The sequence below is a fragment of the Neopsephotus bourkii genome, unplaced genomic scaffold, assembly GCF_033783945.1.
Source record: "Neopsephotus bourkii isolate Nb327-2 ecotype Australia unplaced genomic scaffold, CSIRO-AGI_Nbou_v1 NB_318, whole genome shotgun sequence".
Lineage (NCBI taxonomy): Eukaryota > Metazoa > Chordata > Aves > Psittaciformes > Psittacidae > Neopsephotus > Neopsephotus bourkii.
In genome coordinates this window covers 4,215,150-4,232,429 of record NW_026900826.1, presented here as the reverse complement: position 1 = coordinate 4,232,429, position 17,280 = coordinate 4,215,150, and the positions used below count along the sequence as shown (strand labels likewise).

At 34.4% G+C, this 17,280-nt stretch overlaps 1 protein-coding gene across 3 annotated transcripts in view; it reads right to left on the bottom strand.

Moving 5' to 3' along the window:
* The window catches only part of UNC13C (unc-13 homolog C), a 145,668-nt gene that overhangs the window by 111,018 nt on the left and 17,370 nt on the right, over nucleotides 1–17,280 (bottom strand). For all 3 annotated transcript variants that reach the window (XM_061347434.1, XM_061347435.1, XM_061347436.1), the window contains exons 3-4: nucleotides 5,423–5,445; nucleotides 4,826–4,890 (exon numbers count right to left, since the gene is read on the bottom strand). In XM_061347434.1, the coding sequence (XP_061203418.1) occupies nucleotides 4,826–4,890; nucleotides 5,423–5,445 (88 nt within the window). The remainder of the gene's footprint in view (nucleotides 1–4,825; nucleotides 4,891–5,422; nucleotides 5,446–17,280) is intronic.

Below are 17,280 nucleotides of genomic sequence, written 5' to 3'. Positions count from 1 at the left end.
TAATCCTTATGTATAGTCTTTGGAATATTAAACACTACAGCGTTAGGCAAACTGTACCTGCTATGTAGGTTATAGATTGAAATCTTCACTCCCGTCCCTACCTCCAATAGCAACAACCCAACAACAAAGTGACATAGAAGATGACAAAACTGATGGCACACAAGTCATTGTTCAGTGCAAGAAAAGTAACTGTAATGTTGACTTTTTTGTGTGCTTCTTGAATGTATTTTGCATAGCAATAATCTATTTGAATTTGCCAGAGTATCCAAGAAAAAATAAATTCATTTTACCGTTGAGAATGTGCCACTGAATGAAGTGAGTAATCAGGTGCATGCAGCACCATCTGTGTACCATTAGCAAATTTCATAATGGATTAGGCCATGTGGTAAAATTATCAGTCTCTGACATCACTGCCCTCAGGCAAGCAGTGAATTAATACAGAACAAGTCTCTGGAAAAAGATAAACAGTTCTGGGGTCCCCAGCATAAGAAACATGTTAACCTGCTGGAGCGAGTCCAGAGGAGGCCATGAAGAGGATCAGAGGGCTGAAGCACCTCTCCTACGAAGACAAGCTGAGGGAGTTGGGGTTCAGCTGGGAGAAGAGGAGGCTCCAGGGAGACTTCTGAGCAGCCTTCCAAGACCTAAAGGTATCCATAAGGAATCTAGAGAGGGACTTCTTACAAGGACACATAGTGACAGGACAAGTAGGAACGCCTTTAAGCTGACATAGGAGAGATTTTGATTACACGTTTGGAAAAAAAAAAATAATCTTCACTATGAGGGTGGTGAGGTACTAGAACAGGCTACGCCAAAAAGTTGTGGATGCCCCATCCCTGGAAGTGTTCAAGGCCAGGTTGGATGGAGCTTTGAGCAACCTGGTCTAGTGGGACATGTCTCTACCCATGGCAGGGCAGACGGAACCAGATCTTTAAGGGTGGAAGGGTCTTTAAGGTTTTTTCCAACCCAAACCATTCTATGATTGGATGATTCATATACATGATGAAAAACCCAGCTGACCTCCATGTCATTTTCTAAAATATTGAAAGGATAAATTCTAAACTTTCTTCATCTTACTGAAGATGAGACAAATAGAATGAAGAGGATATTATATGGTACTGGCATAGAAAGAAGGTGGAGCTTTTGCCTTTTAATAAAGAAGTAGGATGACAAGCTACAGGAAAACCGTATTTGGTTTTTGCCTTTCTTTTAGTCTTCTTTTTTCTCATTTCATGCAGCCAAGTAAAAAATCACCACAGAGAATGAAGAGCTGCAGTCTGTGTCATGGGCTTGGGACATGCTTGTGGATGTGAGGTGGGTTCACAGCACTATGCTATGAGAAAGACAGAAGAATAAAGCAGGAAAAAGAGGCAATTGTTATATTTCTATATAGATAAAGCAAAGTATCAAGGGTTGTGAGGGAAAGAATACCCCCTCACTTCAAACAGAAACACCTTTTGTGGGCAATTAGATGGCAAAAGAGTCACATCTAAGGCTGCAGCCAGTTAATCCTGGCAGTGAAAAGGCTGGGGGTTTTTAGTTTTTTAGCACTTTAGTTTTTACATTCAGGAGTAAAGTGGAAAGTGAGATTAAAACAGAGCCACATCGGTTTTAGAGATATCAGTGTTCTTCAGCTGAATGAGAAGTTAAATGAAAAATACATCACTGTTTTCAGGAAGGTCTGGTGAAGCAGAGGCTTGCATTAAGATACTGCAGACAGCAAAGGGAGTAGAGGCTCTTTCTAAACTTTTTCAGCAAAAGAAGTAAGGTTTAATCTAAAAACATGAGCTAGTATTGAGATACTGTCAGTCATTTGAAGTAGTCCTATGCAGTGGTTATAGGATGTCTGTAGAAGGCATTGACACAGCTTATTCTTAGAGGATTCAATATTTGAATATTTCACATGTGAATGGAATAAAGGGCATACAAAGAAACTTCCATCTGTATAGTCCTTGAGTGGCAAAAGGGCTCCTTATGTCTACGAGATTGTTTTCTGTGTGCAACCCACAAAAAAATAAGAATTCTATACACTCTTGTACCTTACGTTTCTAAGTCCTACAACTATTAGGAAACTGTAATTAAGTAACTGGTCTACGAGATTGTTTTCTGTGTGCAACCCACAAAAAAATAAGAATTCTATACACTCTTGTACCTTACGTTTCTAAGTCCTACAACTATTAGGAAACTATAATTAAGTAACTGGCTATGGAAAGTAGTGCATACAACAAAACCATACTGTCCAAGGCAGCTTCCTGCATACACAGATACCCACACCTGTTTGTTAGTATCTACAGTCACAGAGTCCTCTAACAAAATGCTATTCGTAAACTATATAATAACTAGATGTTAAACGCTTCTGGTTTTCCAGATTGCAAGCAATATGACTGAGCTCTCTAATTACGCTTACTCATATGAGAGGCAAACAATAAAATTTAAGAAAGCAAGAAGTAGGTTACTTAAAGAAAGGGAAATTAAAAAAAAAAGAAGAAAAATCATATGAATGGAAAATTTTCCTTACGATTCTGGTTATTTTAAGAAATAATTCTCTAGCTTAAACAATGAAAGCCCAACCACATGTAATGATCAAAATTGGGTCATCAAAAACCACAGATGGCAAATTCACAACAGTTTTGAACTATCTATATTTTCAGTCTTGGATTTATGCTTTTTTTAGAGACAACCCCTTAAACATTTCTTATTCTAGAAATATGGCATGGAATGTAATATACAAATCTGCACTGAACAGCACCTATAAGAGTATCTGAGAATGTTAATTTCTACACTGTCTTTCAAGAATTTGAACTTATTTTGATGTTAAATATTGTTCTCTTACTAGTTCTGAAAGCCGTGAGGTGACCTATACACCAAGCTTCTGAAATGTAATTGTGCAAAGATATGAACAGCTTTTTTTTTTTTTTTTTAATACACAAAACTCAACAGTTTTGTGCCAACTTACACACTAATGCTTCTGGGTACAAGAATTCTTAGTTTCAGTAGACCACACCTTACTGTGTAGCTTTTAAGACACCAGGTTTCTGCTTTTCAATGATGAGTTACATTACTATTAGTGGTGCATCAAACTATAAATTACTGAAATCTGGGTTCATCAAAGCGTATGAGTAGAAACGAACTGACATTCCATAGGACAAAACAGAAAAGAAGGATATACTTTCTTTGCAGATATCACAGAGAATTTGAGGCAAATATCAGAAGCTGCCCCTGTGACACCTCTGGTTCTGATATGCATTAATGTTTTGAACAACAAAGCCACAAAATATAAACTGCTATACCTCAAAAAGTTATTGTCGTAATTTGTTTGCACAGCTGCAATGGATCTGATCAAAGCCCTCCATGATTTCATTAGAGTAATAAAACAAGCATGAGCATAGAGAGTTATAGGAAATGTTTTTGTGGCTAACACCTTGCTGAAAAAGTATTCAGGTTAGTAAACAAGAGAAACAAGGTTGCTTCAGATGCACTACTTTTATGTTGACAAACAATATAATTCAAACAGAAATACTAATATTCTGCATTTGGAAGTCAGGAAAGAAAATTCACAGCACTAATTATGTTTTATTTTTAAACTACAGAGAGATACAATACTTAGAAAATAGTTGTTTTCGCATAGTAAGAAATACGGCTGATCAATATGCAAGGCAGGAGAGTTTGTATCATTTTAGTACTGAGTTACTTTCAACCTTTGTGACATTAAGAGAAAACTGCATCAAAGTGAAAGCAGTATGTGGTCTGCAAGCCAAGAGAAGTATACTACAATTTCATCCTAATGCCAAAGAGACCACTAATAAAAAATACTCATGAATTATCTTTTATAATACTTAACATGTCTAATGTTACATTCAGCAAGTAACCCTGCACAATGTCACATACGGCCTTACACTTTTACAGCAATTCTGAAGTTTCTATGAGCTGGAAAAAGAAGTAATACAACACTTTGAAGTATGGCAAACTATACAGAAACTACCTAAGCCACTCAAAAGCTGTAAATACAAATGTTACCTTCCATAGCAACAGGTGAATTATATTAAGAATATTAATGCCATTTATTTTGTTTTAAGGGGAAAACTCCAAAACATAGGAATCTATATTGGAAAACTTCATAGTGTCTAGCACCTATTGAACAGCCTTTAAGATGCACAAATGAGAAGATGGAAGACTGATTAATTCCATCTCTTCACCTCGTCTTTGTGACAAAGCATAACTACACCACATAGTGCTTATATAGTGCACCAGCAATAGGGTAATATCTGTTTTAAATAGTTAAATAATCTAACTGATGAATTTTACCAATGGTTTTTACTTTTTCTCCTTTCCAAACTGAATAAGAAAAAAGTATTCAAAACAGGAAGAGGAGGTTTTCCTCAAAGGAAGGAATCCCTAGAACTGGATGTAAGATAACTCCATCTGGAAATAATCAAAATGTACACGTTCCTGTCACACAGCAACTATAAGATCATTTTCCCTTGACCTGTTATATTGCACATCTTAGGCTGATATTATATTACTACACATTTACTAAAACTAAGAGAAAACCAAACTACAGCTTCAAAAGGCATTTGTTTTGTATGCAAACAGGTAAAAAAAAAAAAAAAAAGTCTTTCTGTTGGCATCTGCAACAGAATTTTGGTCATTAATTTCTTAAAAATTAAGAACTTAAAAAAAATAAACAATGACATGCACAATGAAACATTATATTCATTTTAAAATAATTCAAATTCTTATAAGAACAGAACTTAGAAAAAATACTATAACTCTATGACACTAATTTGTAAATATAAGTAACAGAATTCACAGTCATATTGGTACTTACCCACTAAATGCCTGGACTGCATAAAGCTTGGAAGTATCCAAGGAACTTCCACTTACTATCCGAGCCTTTAGTAAAGACCAAAAAAACATTAGTTACTCAGTTGCTTTTAGTAAGCCTTAGGCAGAATTTAACTGTATAACACATATAACACCTAATATGAAAATGTTTAGCAGGGTCAGCTCCAGGCCAAAGCTAGAGTAACTATTGCTTTGGAATACATTTTGATAGCTTTCAGCATTTAATGAAACACACTGGAAGAACCCATGGGAAGATAAGATATTGCTTCCCAAATATTGCTGTCCATTAAGTCCTATAGTGTATGCAGTATAGATGATAATTAGAGACAAAAATCCCAGATAACTTGTTTGACAGTAGCAGACCCCCGTGTTGGCAATTATGATAAACACAAGATTGACAGGTATCCTGTTCATAACTGCAACACATTTGCAATACACTCAAAGGAGAACAAAAGAGTGAAAAGCTGGGAAAAAACATGCAGATATCACAACTAAAATGAAGGAACCAAACAGGTCAAATAAGTCACAAACAAACATCAACAAAATACATGATCCCTATAGTAAATACGTGATTTTAAACCTTTTCATCCACAGAAACGCTATCTGGAAAAGAATTGGGAAGAAGGGGAGTATAGGTTAGACAGAAGATAAAACTTCTTATGCTATAAAAAGCTCTCACTGTTTTAATCTGCTAATGAAGAGCAGAATCCAAGTGACACCTGTGCTTAGCTGTACCACTGTGGAATGACCATTGTCACCATATTTTAAACAAGAAAAAAAAAATAATGTAGATAAGACCCCCTGCTGCTTCTGCAGGACTGTGCGGATACTGTTTAATACATACTGTAACCCAGCACATGATTTTTAGGGGTTTGGTTTTGTTTTAGGGGTTTTTATATTATTTAATATAGTTGCAGTGTTAAAAAAAAATAATGCTCTGTTTTCAAAGAAAATGAAAGTGTTTCTACTAAAGATATATATATATTAGCAAACCCAAACAAACACCCAAACTCCTGAAGTGTAACTACTCTATTCTACCACAGCAATTCATGTAATAACAGAAATTACCCCCAAATGCAAATAGAATTGCAATTGCAAAAGTATAAGATATACATTTATACATAAAATTCTAAATTGATTAATGCAAAGATATGATGCATTCACATTTACTATAAGACAGAAAATATATGCTGAGGAGGAACATATATTATACACTGGGAGCACTACACTTATTTTATAATCATGTAGTTTGATGCTTTATAGTACAGTGCATACATGAAACTGCATTCTTTTAATTGTCACCTTACTGATCTTTCCACTTTTCCTCCCTAGGTCAGGTAACTTTTAGATGTTTGGAAATGTGCCATGTTAAATACATTATAAAATTATCATATATACCTTAAACATCTGCCACATTTCATTTTTAAACCAGTTTATCTACAAGAAAATACCAAACACACACATGAAAAATATACTGGCAAATATAAAGGTGCATGCATTTTTATGGTGACAAGCCAAGGGAAAGGCTCTATTGTGCCAGTGATTTCAGAGTCTACTAATGTGATCAAAGTAAAGCACTGGCACAAGACCAAGCAATAGAACTGAGACGAGCTAAATTGTTCAAAATGTTTTACCAGTCAGATTATATTTGATTTTGTATTATTAAAAAAAAATTTAAAAGAGGATTGAGATACTAAGTATTAGCAATATCACAGCACCAAATTTGAATCCACACAAAATCCAACTATGCAACAGCCTCCTCTCCTTCGTGAGTCCACCAGATTTGCCATTTTCTTATCCTCAACTACAGATCTTAGCTTCTCTTTCACAGTCACTGTGAATAATCCATTTAGAAAGAGTATGCCTCAGAGTGAACTATAGTTTATTGTTCCAAGAAAACCTTACATTTTCAGTTATACAGAATATTAAAACTACACTAATAGTAAAATCCATTATTTACTAAAGATAGAGTAAGACATCTTACTGTGTTTTCTCACTTAAAAATTCCCCCCTTCAGAAATACTGGAATTTTTATTTTGCCTCAAAAATTAATTCATGACTAAATTAAGCAATAGTGTTGTAGTTGGCAGATTACCCTCGTTTGGGTAGATTTTTAAAAATGAGTTTAGCCTTTATTTTTAATTGTGAAATTTATTTGTCTGACAACATCAGACATGGCGGGCTACTTTTTCCTCACAAGCATAATGAGAAGGTTTGGAAGACCATATCATCCTACTTTTCCACTATAAGAGTATTACAGCATTTTCATAAGCAGGCTAAGAGCAGAGCCAGGAGCACCTAGATGCCTCTAAACTGGGCTGGCTGTGGATACAAAATAGGATATGTTTTTATAAGGGGTAAAGGAAATAAAAGGAATATTAACACCAAAGTGCTGGAGCAGCATCTTGGAAGGTGAATGAGAGGAAAGGCAAGAGAGGATGTATCAACAGGACTCTAAGTAGGAGAGAATGAGCCTGAATATATTTTCAAACTTGACAAAAGGCAGAGCCTAAAAGGTGAAGAGAAATACGAGGACTGAGGGAAGTTTTAGGCAGAAAATCTCCTGTAAGGTAAGAAGCCTCACAATCTGTTCGCGCAAACTATAACTTCTTTCTACACTATCTAATCATAACAGTATTTGCAATACTGCTATTTAAAGATGTATAATGAATCTCAGTATTATAGATGTGGAATGCAACTTTTAAATAGTTTGCAGGTACTTTCCTACCAGCTGCCTAAAGAATCCCATCAATTATATGTTTAATTCTGTTGTTTATAAAGTAATATTAGAAAAATACAAAATTGTTAAGACTTGTTCTCTACATTAAATGGAATTTTATATTTCAGAGCATAAGAGATGAACATATGAAATTTTCTTTACCTCTCTTGGGTTTCAGCCAGCTTCATCTAATTTCACTACATTTCCTTTACTGGAATCTAATTTTGCCTAAATTTAGGAAGGAGAGCAACAATCAAAAATTAGGAAGGGAAAAAAAGGTATTACGTTTTTGGTTTAACTTGTTTTTCTTTGCAGTTGCTACTTAGGAAAAAAAAAATACAACCCCAACAATGCAGCAGCCTAATGGCCTCTTTTCTTAATAGAAATTGCATAAAGCAGGCAACTGACGCAAGTTTCCCAAACCAAGATATTGAGAACATCTCTTTTGTCACAAATGACTGCATCTTCAGAGAAAAAAATAGTTTGAAAACCTCTTTGTTTATTGCTTCTTCTGAACTCACCATGAGTGAAATAATCTGAAGTGTGGAAGTTTTCTCTGTGCATATGAAAGCACCAGATCAGGAAGCATGCAGTCACCAAGCAATTCACTTTAGTAGTCATTAGACTACCAGAACAGACAGCAACATTCCTTGATGTAGATAGGAAATGAACTATGATTATGTAAGAGACCACTGAATGCATTTTTAATTCAGGGATACAAGGCTAGACATCTCAGATTATACTGCTGAATGACAATGATTTACTTAAAAGAGTTTATCTTCACACAAATCATTTCCATCATTCACATGTACTATGGCAAGAAACTAACATAAAAAAGTTGTGAGTGTACTGAGAACAATATAAATGCTGGTTCATTTAGTTAACCCTATGGGATACTACTTGGATTTTTTTTCTCCTTAAATACTTATTTTACAATAAAATTCACTATAGTGTGAAATACCTGTAATAGCCTTCAAGTTCTGTTTTAGAAAATAAATCTATCTTCTATACCATGTGCATCTTTAGATACTGGGGAGTGTTTTACTATGATAATAAGAAAAATCCATGGAGTGCTCCATAAGCACTGCTATTTTGCCCCCTTGCAGTGGAATGAAGTGTGGTCATCTATCTACTTACTACTGAAACTTGTATTGACAAATGTCAAATAATGAAGGCAAAAATCAGGATCTTTTAAGTAGCCTGATAATTTCAAATTCATATATATTTAATTAGGTAATGGGTAAAAAGAAGAAAAAACTTAAATTAGTTTAGGATATCATAGTGGTATAAGGTAGAAACAATTTATATCACTAGACAAGGAAGCAGAAAATGTATCATATCAGTAATTACAGCAAGCAAAGCATGATGGACAGCTATTATATCACATTTCTCCAAATAAGCTCATTCTCTATGCTGAATTCTTAAGCTTTGATGACAGAACACAAAAACTTCAGGAAAGAGAAGACAGTCTTAAAGAGTATTTAGCAAACCATATTTTAAAATGCACCTGCTTAGCTACAAAATTCTCTCTGTCTCTGTATCATTCTTTACCACATGCTTAATCCTCCCCCCTTTACTACCACTCTCTGAACCTCCCATAAACAAACATAAACCTTTACATAAGCATGAAATTAGAGCTATTCACTAGTTAAAATTAGTCTTTAAGCTTCAATTAATAAAGGTTCAAGGTATTAAAAGGCTGTATAACTTCAATATACCAACTAAATCTAGGCTTCTGTTGACCATAGTTCACAAATATCCAGAGGTTAGTCCCCAGATGGGGGGAATTGTAAGGGAATAGAGACAGGCTTATTTGGCATTCTTTCACCCCCCTCAAACAAGTCCCCAAGTTACTTTCTGTACACCTATATGTTTAAAGTTTTTGAGAAGGCTAACTAAAATTTCCCACAACTCTTTATTAATGCTGCACAATAACTATTCAAACTCAGTCTGAAAACTAATAGATCTTATAAAAATTGAACTTTACACTGTTACCAGCTGCTTTCAAATTAATTCACTGTCTGACATCCATTTCTAATAGCAATGTTGTCACCTGTAACTTACAACACAAGAAATCATACAAGATAACTAGTTTCTGTACCCAAACTTCTCAAAAAAAAAAAAAAAAAAAAAATCTTGAAAGGATGCTGATTAAGGTAGAGTCTTCTTGCATGAAAGATAAACCAGTAAGGAAGATACAGAAGTGAAGACAGACCTTTGCTGTTGTAGCTTATGATACTATCAGAAATACAAATGGCCAATAGTCTAATCAGTCAGCAGATATATGTAGATCAAAGAAGTTCAGCAGATCCCCTGCTCCCCAGTCACAAGTATCCTTTAAGCCTTGTGTCATTATTTCCTTTTTGCATTTTTCTGAGCATCATCCTAATACATTTTCTTTAATAATTTCAAAAATATAAATCACCACACACACCCTGTGCTACAGCACAAGAACTACCATCAGGTCCTAAAATCTACATTTCCTAGGAACTATGTATACTGCATTGATTTTCCATTCTTGTATGAGTGCATAATTGTATAACACCAAATTGGAAACAGATTTAAAATTCATTATACTCTGAAAGTATCATTTTAATCTCTAATTCTGCAAAGTAGTTGCAAGAATGTCAAACTGACTGATAATTGTCATTCCTGGAAACAAGCCCTTTAGACATAATACCTGCTGGAATTAAAATAACAATACAGCTGATCCATAGAAACAAGATATGTAAAGTAGCCATAGTCAGAAGTAGTTTGTAGTCTGAGCCGGACAATTCTAATTAGTATGCATTGCTAAAAATAGGTTCAAATAAGAGCAGCCCATTAAAGAACTGTCTGTCCAAAACAATAACAGAAATTAATTCATGCTAAAATAATAAATGCTGTATCCAGCAGCTAATATTATCTCTACAGAACAAAATATTACAGTATGTAAGCTTAGAAGATGTGTTTCTGAAGCATATTCTAGGAAGACATACTGTATAATGCTTGAAAGAAAATATTAAAGTTATCATATCATAAGAGATGAGTGATGCTTGTCTGACAAAGAGAAGGTCAAACTTGAATAAAGCTTGCTTGACAGGAGAAATAGAAGAATTGCTGCTAGCAATTCACCAGCAGTGATGTAGAAAAATTATTAGCGCATACACTGAGAACCAAAACAGGAGGTCATCTTGGTGAAGATAAAACTACATTTCTGTATTTATTAATAAACTAGTCTGTGAATTTATTAATAAACTAGTCTGAAACAAGAGGACATGCTTTAAAAACATCTCTGGTGTTTAGAAATTGAGTCCTGTTAGGCTTCCAATGGTTCACGTTACCTATTGTCTTTCAACAGTTACTAAATACTTCTAAAAGAATAAATTCTTGACTATCAAGTGAACTACTTGATTATAGAATGTGGTATGATACTAGATCTTCTCATTTTTTAGTGGCCCCAAAAAAATAGTTGTTTTTTTTTTTTTTTAAGATGTATAATAAATCTCAATATTATATACACACAATGCATTTTTTAAAATAGTTTGCAGGTACTTTGTTGCCAGCTGCCTAAAGAATCCCATCAGTTGTATGTTTAATACAGTTGTTTATAGAGTTATATTGAAAAAAAATACAAAATTGTTGAGACTGGTTCTCCACATTAAATGGATTTTGTATTTCAGAGAAACAAAAAACTTGTTTGCCAGGCTTCCTTGACAGTCTTCAGTTTGTCAGAATGATGGTAAGGAGTAAAATGCAGAGTGCATTTTAAGCATTCTATTCTGACCCCAGAACACATCAGAGTGGAAAAGCATACCTTATCCATAAAGGATAGAGGCATATTTACTCTTTCAATACAAATGATACCAGTAAATGGAGCCAAGTAATTAATTATAGGCTATGAAAGCAAACAGATAATTGCACATCGCACCACCACAAAATATTTGACTTGGTCTTATCATGGTGTATATCACAACCTTACTTGCAAGATTAAGTCCCATTGTGTTTCTTCCAAAAATTGATTTTCATGAAATCCCCTATGAAAGCAAGATAACTACATTAAAGTTGAAATTAGTAGAAAATAGTATATACTTATATGGTGATATTTGGGAGTAACTCTTTTGGCAGAATTACTGTGTAGGGTATCAAACAATATGATACAGGTCAATTTCATCAATGTTCTCAGCCAGTTGGAAGAACAGAATTTCACAGTCTGCAGAAGACACCAGTCTGGAATGGGTTGCAAAGATATGAAATGATAGTGTTAGAAGTTAAAGTTCTTCACTCATGATGAAATTCACATCATTGCCTTACCATTACTGTAAAAAATAGTTCTACATTTGGAAAAAAAAATGAAAAATGGCAAAAAATTACTACATAGCGGAATAAGGTATATAGCATATTTAAATTAAAAGCGTTGTTGATGTAATATTAGTACAGAAAAGATCACTGTCATTCTAGGAGGAAAGTGATAGTATTCAGATTCAGTAAGGAGTCTAAAAGAGTGCTATTTTTTTTTTCCTCCACTGCTTATAATGTCAGTTACATATTAGATGTCAAAAGAAGGCAAGAAGTATGCTTATTCATAATTACAAAATCCACAAGTAGCATTTGTGTAGCAAATACTTCAAAGCTCAACATATTTTGTTCTGTAATAGCATTACCTTTTGTTTCAACTGAAACAACTCAAAGTCCCAAAATAATTCTCAAAGTAGAGACTGATCTTGAAAAAAAACAGTAAAAAAATAGTTATTTTCTCCACTCGTAGCTTTTATGGTATAGGCAGAAACAAAATCAAATTACAAACTGTTTGTTTCAGCTCTGCTTGAAAGAAATAATAAGCTGGAATAATTTACATAAACACCAAAGAGGTACATAGATGTTAAGAGCTAGACTGATGCACTGGAATTCAAAGCATGAATTTGGTTCTGTTGGACTTCTTCTGCCTGACAGGACATTCATAAATCCTTCTGAATTCCACAATCCCTTTTCATAGTTAATAGAAAAAAGCATGTCTCTTCTTCCTCTGCTTTTATTTTTTTGTAAAAGAAAATTTCAACCAACACGCGTTTTACAGTTCCCAAACAAAATTCCACTACATAATGTTTGCAGTATAGGTGCAGATAATCATCAGTTCTATCCTGTCTGTGCTAAATGGAAGAGGAAGACCTACAGGTTAAGATTAAAAAAATGCTTTAGTTCTTACTCATCCATTTTACACACATTCTTCTCTCCTGGTTTATTTTAGACTTGACAAGGAGTTCATCATGCCTCTCTCTCCACATTCCATCTTGGTATACATGCAGCTGATGGACAAGGATTTCTTTAATGAGCTGCAATTACAGTAATGATACCTAGAGCTATACATAGTTTATGAATCTGTGACAGCATTGACAAATCACTTGCCGCTGTTTGGCCTCTGATCAAGAAACCTCAGTTCTCAAAGAGAAGAATCAGTGTCAAAAAGATGTTTTGCCACATCACACCTCTGAGATTCCAGCGTAACACAAACAAATCCAACTAGTTTCAGTAGTCTGCACCAGAGAAGCTATATCAGAAGCGTATTCGTCAGCAGCTTGCTCTTTACCACTACTAGTTTAGTGAAAACAGATTACTGTCTTTCCTGTGTTCAACAGGGTTTCTTTTTTTTTTTTTTTTTTTTTTTTAAATCTAGTTAACTTGAAACTTCTAATACACCATATTCTTTACCATAGTATCAGAACATTTTTAAACAACTCTATTATCAACACATAGGCTTCCTGGGAAAACCTCTCCTTACATAGGTTTCAATAGAAAATGAGTAAAATTTTCAGTGGAGTGAATAGTTGCCTTATGTGAGACAAGTACAAAAGAAAACTCAACCAAAAATGGGGCAGGTGTCTATAAGTATGTATCTGTGGCTTTTGTTAGAATTACATTTATTTTAATCAATCCTGTCTTTGTTTTCTAAGGTTTACTAAGACTTCTGATCTTAAAAATATCTTAAGAATAACTTCTCTTGGAATCTCTTAAAACATTTTAAGAATCACTTTCTTCTCAGTTTCATTTTATACTTTATTGTAATACTCTACTTTCCCAGTAGATCAAAACAAGTTTTAAGCATATTTATGAACTCATGTTTTCCAAGCCATTACATTTTTTAAGTGCACATCTAGATATTTTTCAGCCAGTTGCTTTAACAAAATTTCTTTTATCCTGAAGCTGCATTATAAAATGATGCAGTGTTATTTCTGTTTCTGAAACATGATAATCTAAAGGAAAGGCTTAAATGTTTCAGAAATAAAAATGAAAAACCTATCTTAGTCTGGGTGATAAAATATTGATTTGCATTCATTTCAACAGCAGAACCAGTAGAAATAAGTCCTCGGAACTGACATTTACACCCAGGTTTCCTCTTAGCTCTAACAAATTTATTTTAAATTCATTTAAACACAAAAGGAGCAGGCAAACTGCATAAATATTTATCATCTACTCTCAACCAATTAATCAATTATTTCTGAAGTCAGTGAAAATCATGTTACACAGTTTTCTGTTCTGGTAAGAAGCAGCACAGACCTTCTTTTATGAATGAAACCAGCAGTTTTAATGAATTACTTTTCCTAAAAAAAGGAATTCATTCTTGAAACAGAAGTGTTTTGAGGTGGTTTGGGTTTTTTGTTTGTTTGTTTTTAATAAACAGTCAAAATCTGGATTATTTTTGCTAAACCTTATTGATTAAAGATACGGGATATGGAAGGATTTTTTGTTTGTGGATTTTTTTGTCAAGGACAGGAAGGATGGGAGGTTTGGTAGTTATGTGTGTTTTGGTGGGGTTTTTGGTTTGATTTTGGATTTTTTTTCCTGATTAAAGAACAGGTATATCTATTCTAGCAAAAGTGCTAACAATATTGTTTTTTTTTTTTGGATTCTCAGACAGTTACACACGGCGTATTTGTGACAAAAGTTTTTCTGATGTAATGAACACCGACTCAGCAAGTATTACTATGCTAAATTAAACTGCTGATCTTCAATTTATTTCGTTACTATCCTGCATCCTAGGATTTTTGTTTTATAACATAAAGCCTGTAACTACAGAATTAAAAGGCAATCAGCCATAAGAACACTATTATGTATTGTAAAAGCCATACTAACCAGTTTTTTAATCAGTTAAGATTTTTAAATCTTGGATTACTTTTTTTTACCAGGTCTTGGAAAACACCTGTAGCTTCTTATTAATTGGGGTTTGCTTTTATTTGAATGGTCTCTAAGATGATGACCACTACTCTCAGTATGAATTTCCCTTACACTAATCCCTCTTTTGACAGACTGAACATGTAGTAGCATTCCTGCATGGAGTCCTAACTTCACAGTAAGTGGTGAATGTAAGTACTTACTCTTCCTTCCCAGAAAAAAGACAGATGTATCATCTTTATAATTAAATGATTAGATTTCCTCACATAATTTTTCTAAAGCAACTTTTCTACAATTCTGTTAATTGCAAGACTAACAGACTGGCATTCACTGTCTTAAATCTCTAAAATTCCTTTTCCTCAAAGGACAGAAGAGATGCAAGAAGGGAAGGGTATAAAGACTTACACCTGACACTACAGTAAAACCAGTGGCAACAAAATAAAAATGCATGGACTCTTGAGTACATGAAACACAAGCATATGCAAGAGATAGTAAAATCAAATATTGATTCATTTGCAACATCTCGACTGAATTCATGGAGTTGTTAATAATTTGTTAGACCTATTTTATTTTCTGTAATAGTACAGGAAGATTTCCAGAGTGAGCACACACACATATATATGTGAAAAATTACATCTTAGAATTTTAATTAAGCATATTAAGGAATAAATTGTATTTATCAATTACTGTATTTATCAATTCCTACCCACATCATCTGAAAAATGTATTGAGTTTCCCCCTACTTCAGACTCTTACCCCACAAGGAAAAAGATATCCATCATTTCATTACCTGACCAAAAGGCAGGCACAAACATGAATATAGGAAAGAAAAAAAAAGAAGACATAGTTGGAAAAAACTGTGTTATTAAATTTTGTAGTTCACTGACCCCTCCAATACAGCATCAAAACAGATACAGTAACTTGCAGCAGATTTGTTTCCTCAGTACCAAACACCTAGTCAAGTGTATGGCAAGGGTATCTGTTTCTTTCCCAACCTGGTTACACAATACATCTGTTCCATTGTCACCATCTTCTGACATGAGTATAGAAAGGAATTTAGAGAGACACAATGGGTCTGTAATCTACTTGTTTGCATTATTTACATATGAAGAGCAACCGATGAGTCAACGTTTGTTGAAAAGTAATATGTCCCCAAATCGAGCTCTTTATATCTCATACACTGGGTGAATGTGCATTAAAAAAACAAACCCAGAAAACACTGCAGATCAACTGTATGAGCCACACAACATGCACAGTCAGCCCTTATATCAATGAATTCTTTTGTCACTCCAGGTTAAAAAAAAACAGAAACAAAATAGCAAACAATACAAAATAATCCCCAACAACAAACAAACAATTAGGGATATGGTAGCATACAAACAAAACCTTGTATAACTGAATACTTCGATTTCAGTATTTTGAAACACAACAGAAAATTCTGGGCCTCGGTATTGCTGTTAACTTTTTAACTAAAAGTGTTTAAAGCTGTATCAAAGTGCATTAGTTCAAGACAGATTGTTTAGATTTAATTACACCTAAGCTTTCAATAGTGCTACTATGCCATTATTCATGAAAGGATAACTTAATTTAAACTTAAGTTTTTACTTAATTTTTAAGCAACAAAATACTTGTGGGAATAATGTAGCAATGGCAACAGAGGAGTTTTACAGATTTCAAAGAATTCCCCCAAAATGACCAACTGTTACTTTTGTCATGACAAAAGCAGACTGATTAAAAAGGGGAAAGGATCTAATCTTATACAGAGGTTGTATATGAAAATGTTTTTGAATTCACATATATGAACATGTTCCTGTACAAACAAGACTGGAATTAGCTGTTGCTACTGGTCAGTGAAGGAATTAGCAGCTCAGCTTAGTATAATACAAGAAAATATACACATTCTACTTGTATTAATTCCTGTAGTATTTTACACATTAAACTAGAATTCTGCCATCTGACTAGACATCCATCCCTTACCAAATCTGCACCCCACTCACCAAGACAGGGCCTACAGCAGGCAGGTTTTGAATGTGTCCAGAGAGGAAGAATCCACAACCTCCCCGAGCAGCTTGTTGCAGGGGTCTGCCACCCTCAAAGTTCTTCCTCATGTTGCAGTGAAACTTCTTGTGCTTTAGTTTACGACCACTGCTCCTCATCCTGCTGCTGTGCATCACTGAAAAGAGTCTGGCATCATCCTTCTGGCACTTGCCTCAGAGATATTTATATTCATTCATGAAATCCCTCTCTGTCTTCTCTTCTCCAGACTAAACAGGCCCAGCTCCCACCTCTCCTCATAAGAAAGATGCTCCAGCCCTCTGACCATCCTTGTAGCCCTCCACTGGACACTTTGCAGTAGCTCCTTGTCTGTCTTATACTAAGGAGTCCAGAACTGAATGCTCCAGATGTGGCCTTATCAGGATTGACTCGAGGGTGAGGATCACCTCAAGCAATTAAGAAATAAAATGAGATATAACTTTACTTTTTGTTTCTCTTTCTACCAACAGTAGTCCATTCTTAGAGCCAACTTCCCAACAGAGCTAATGTAGGCTATAGGAAAAAGCTTTAATATT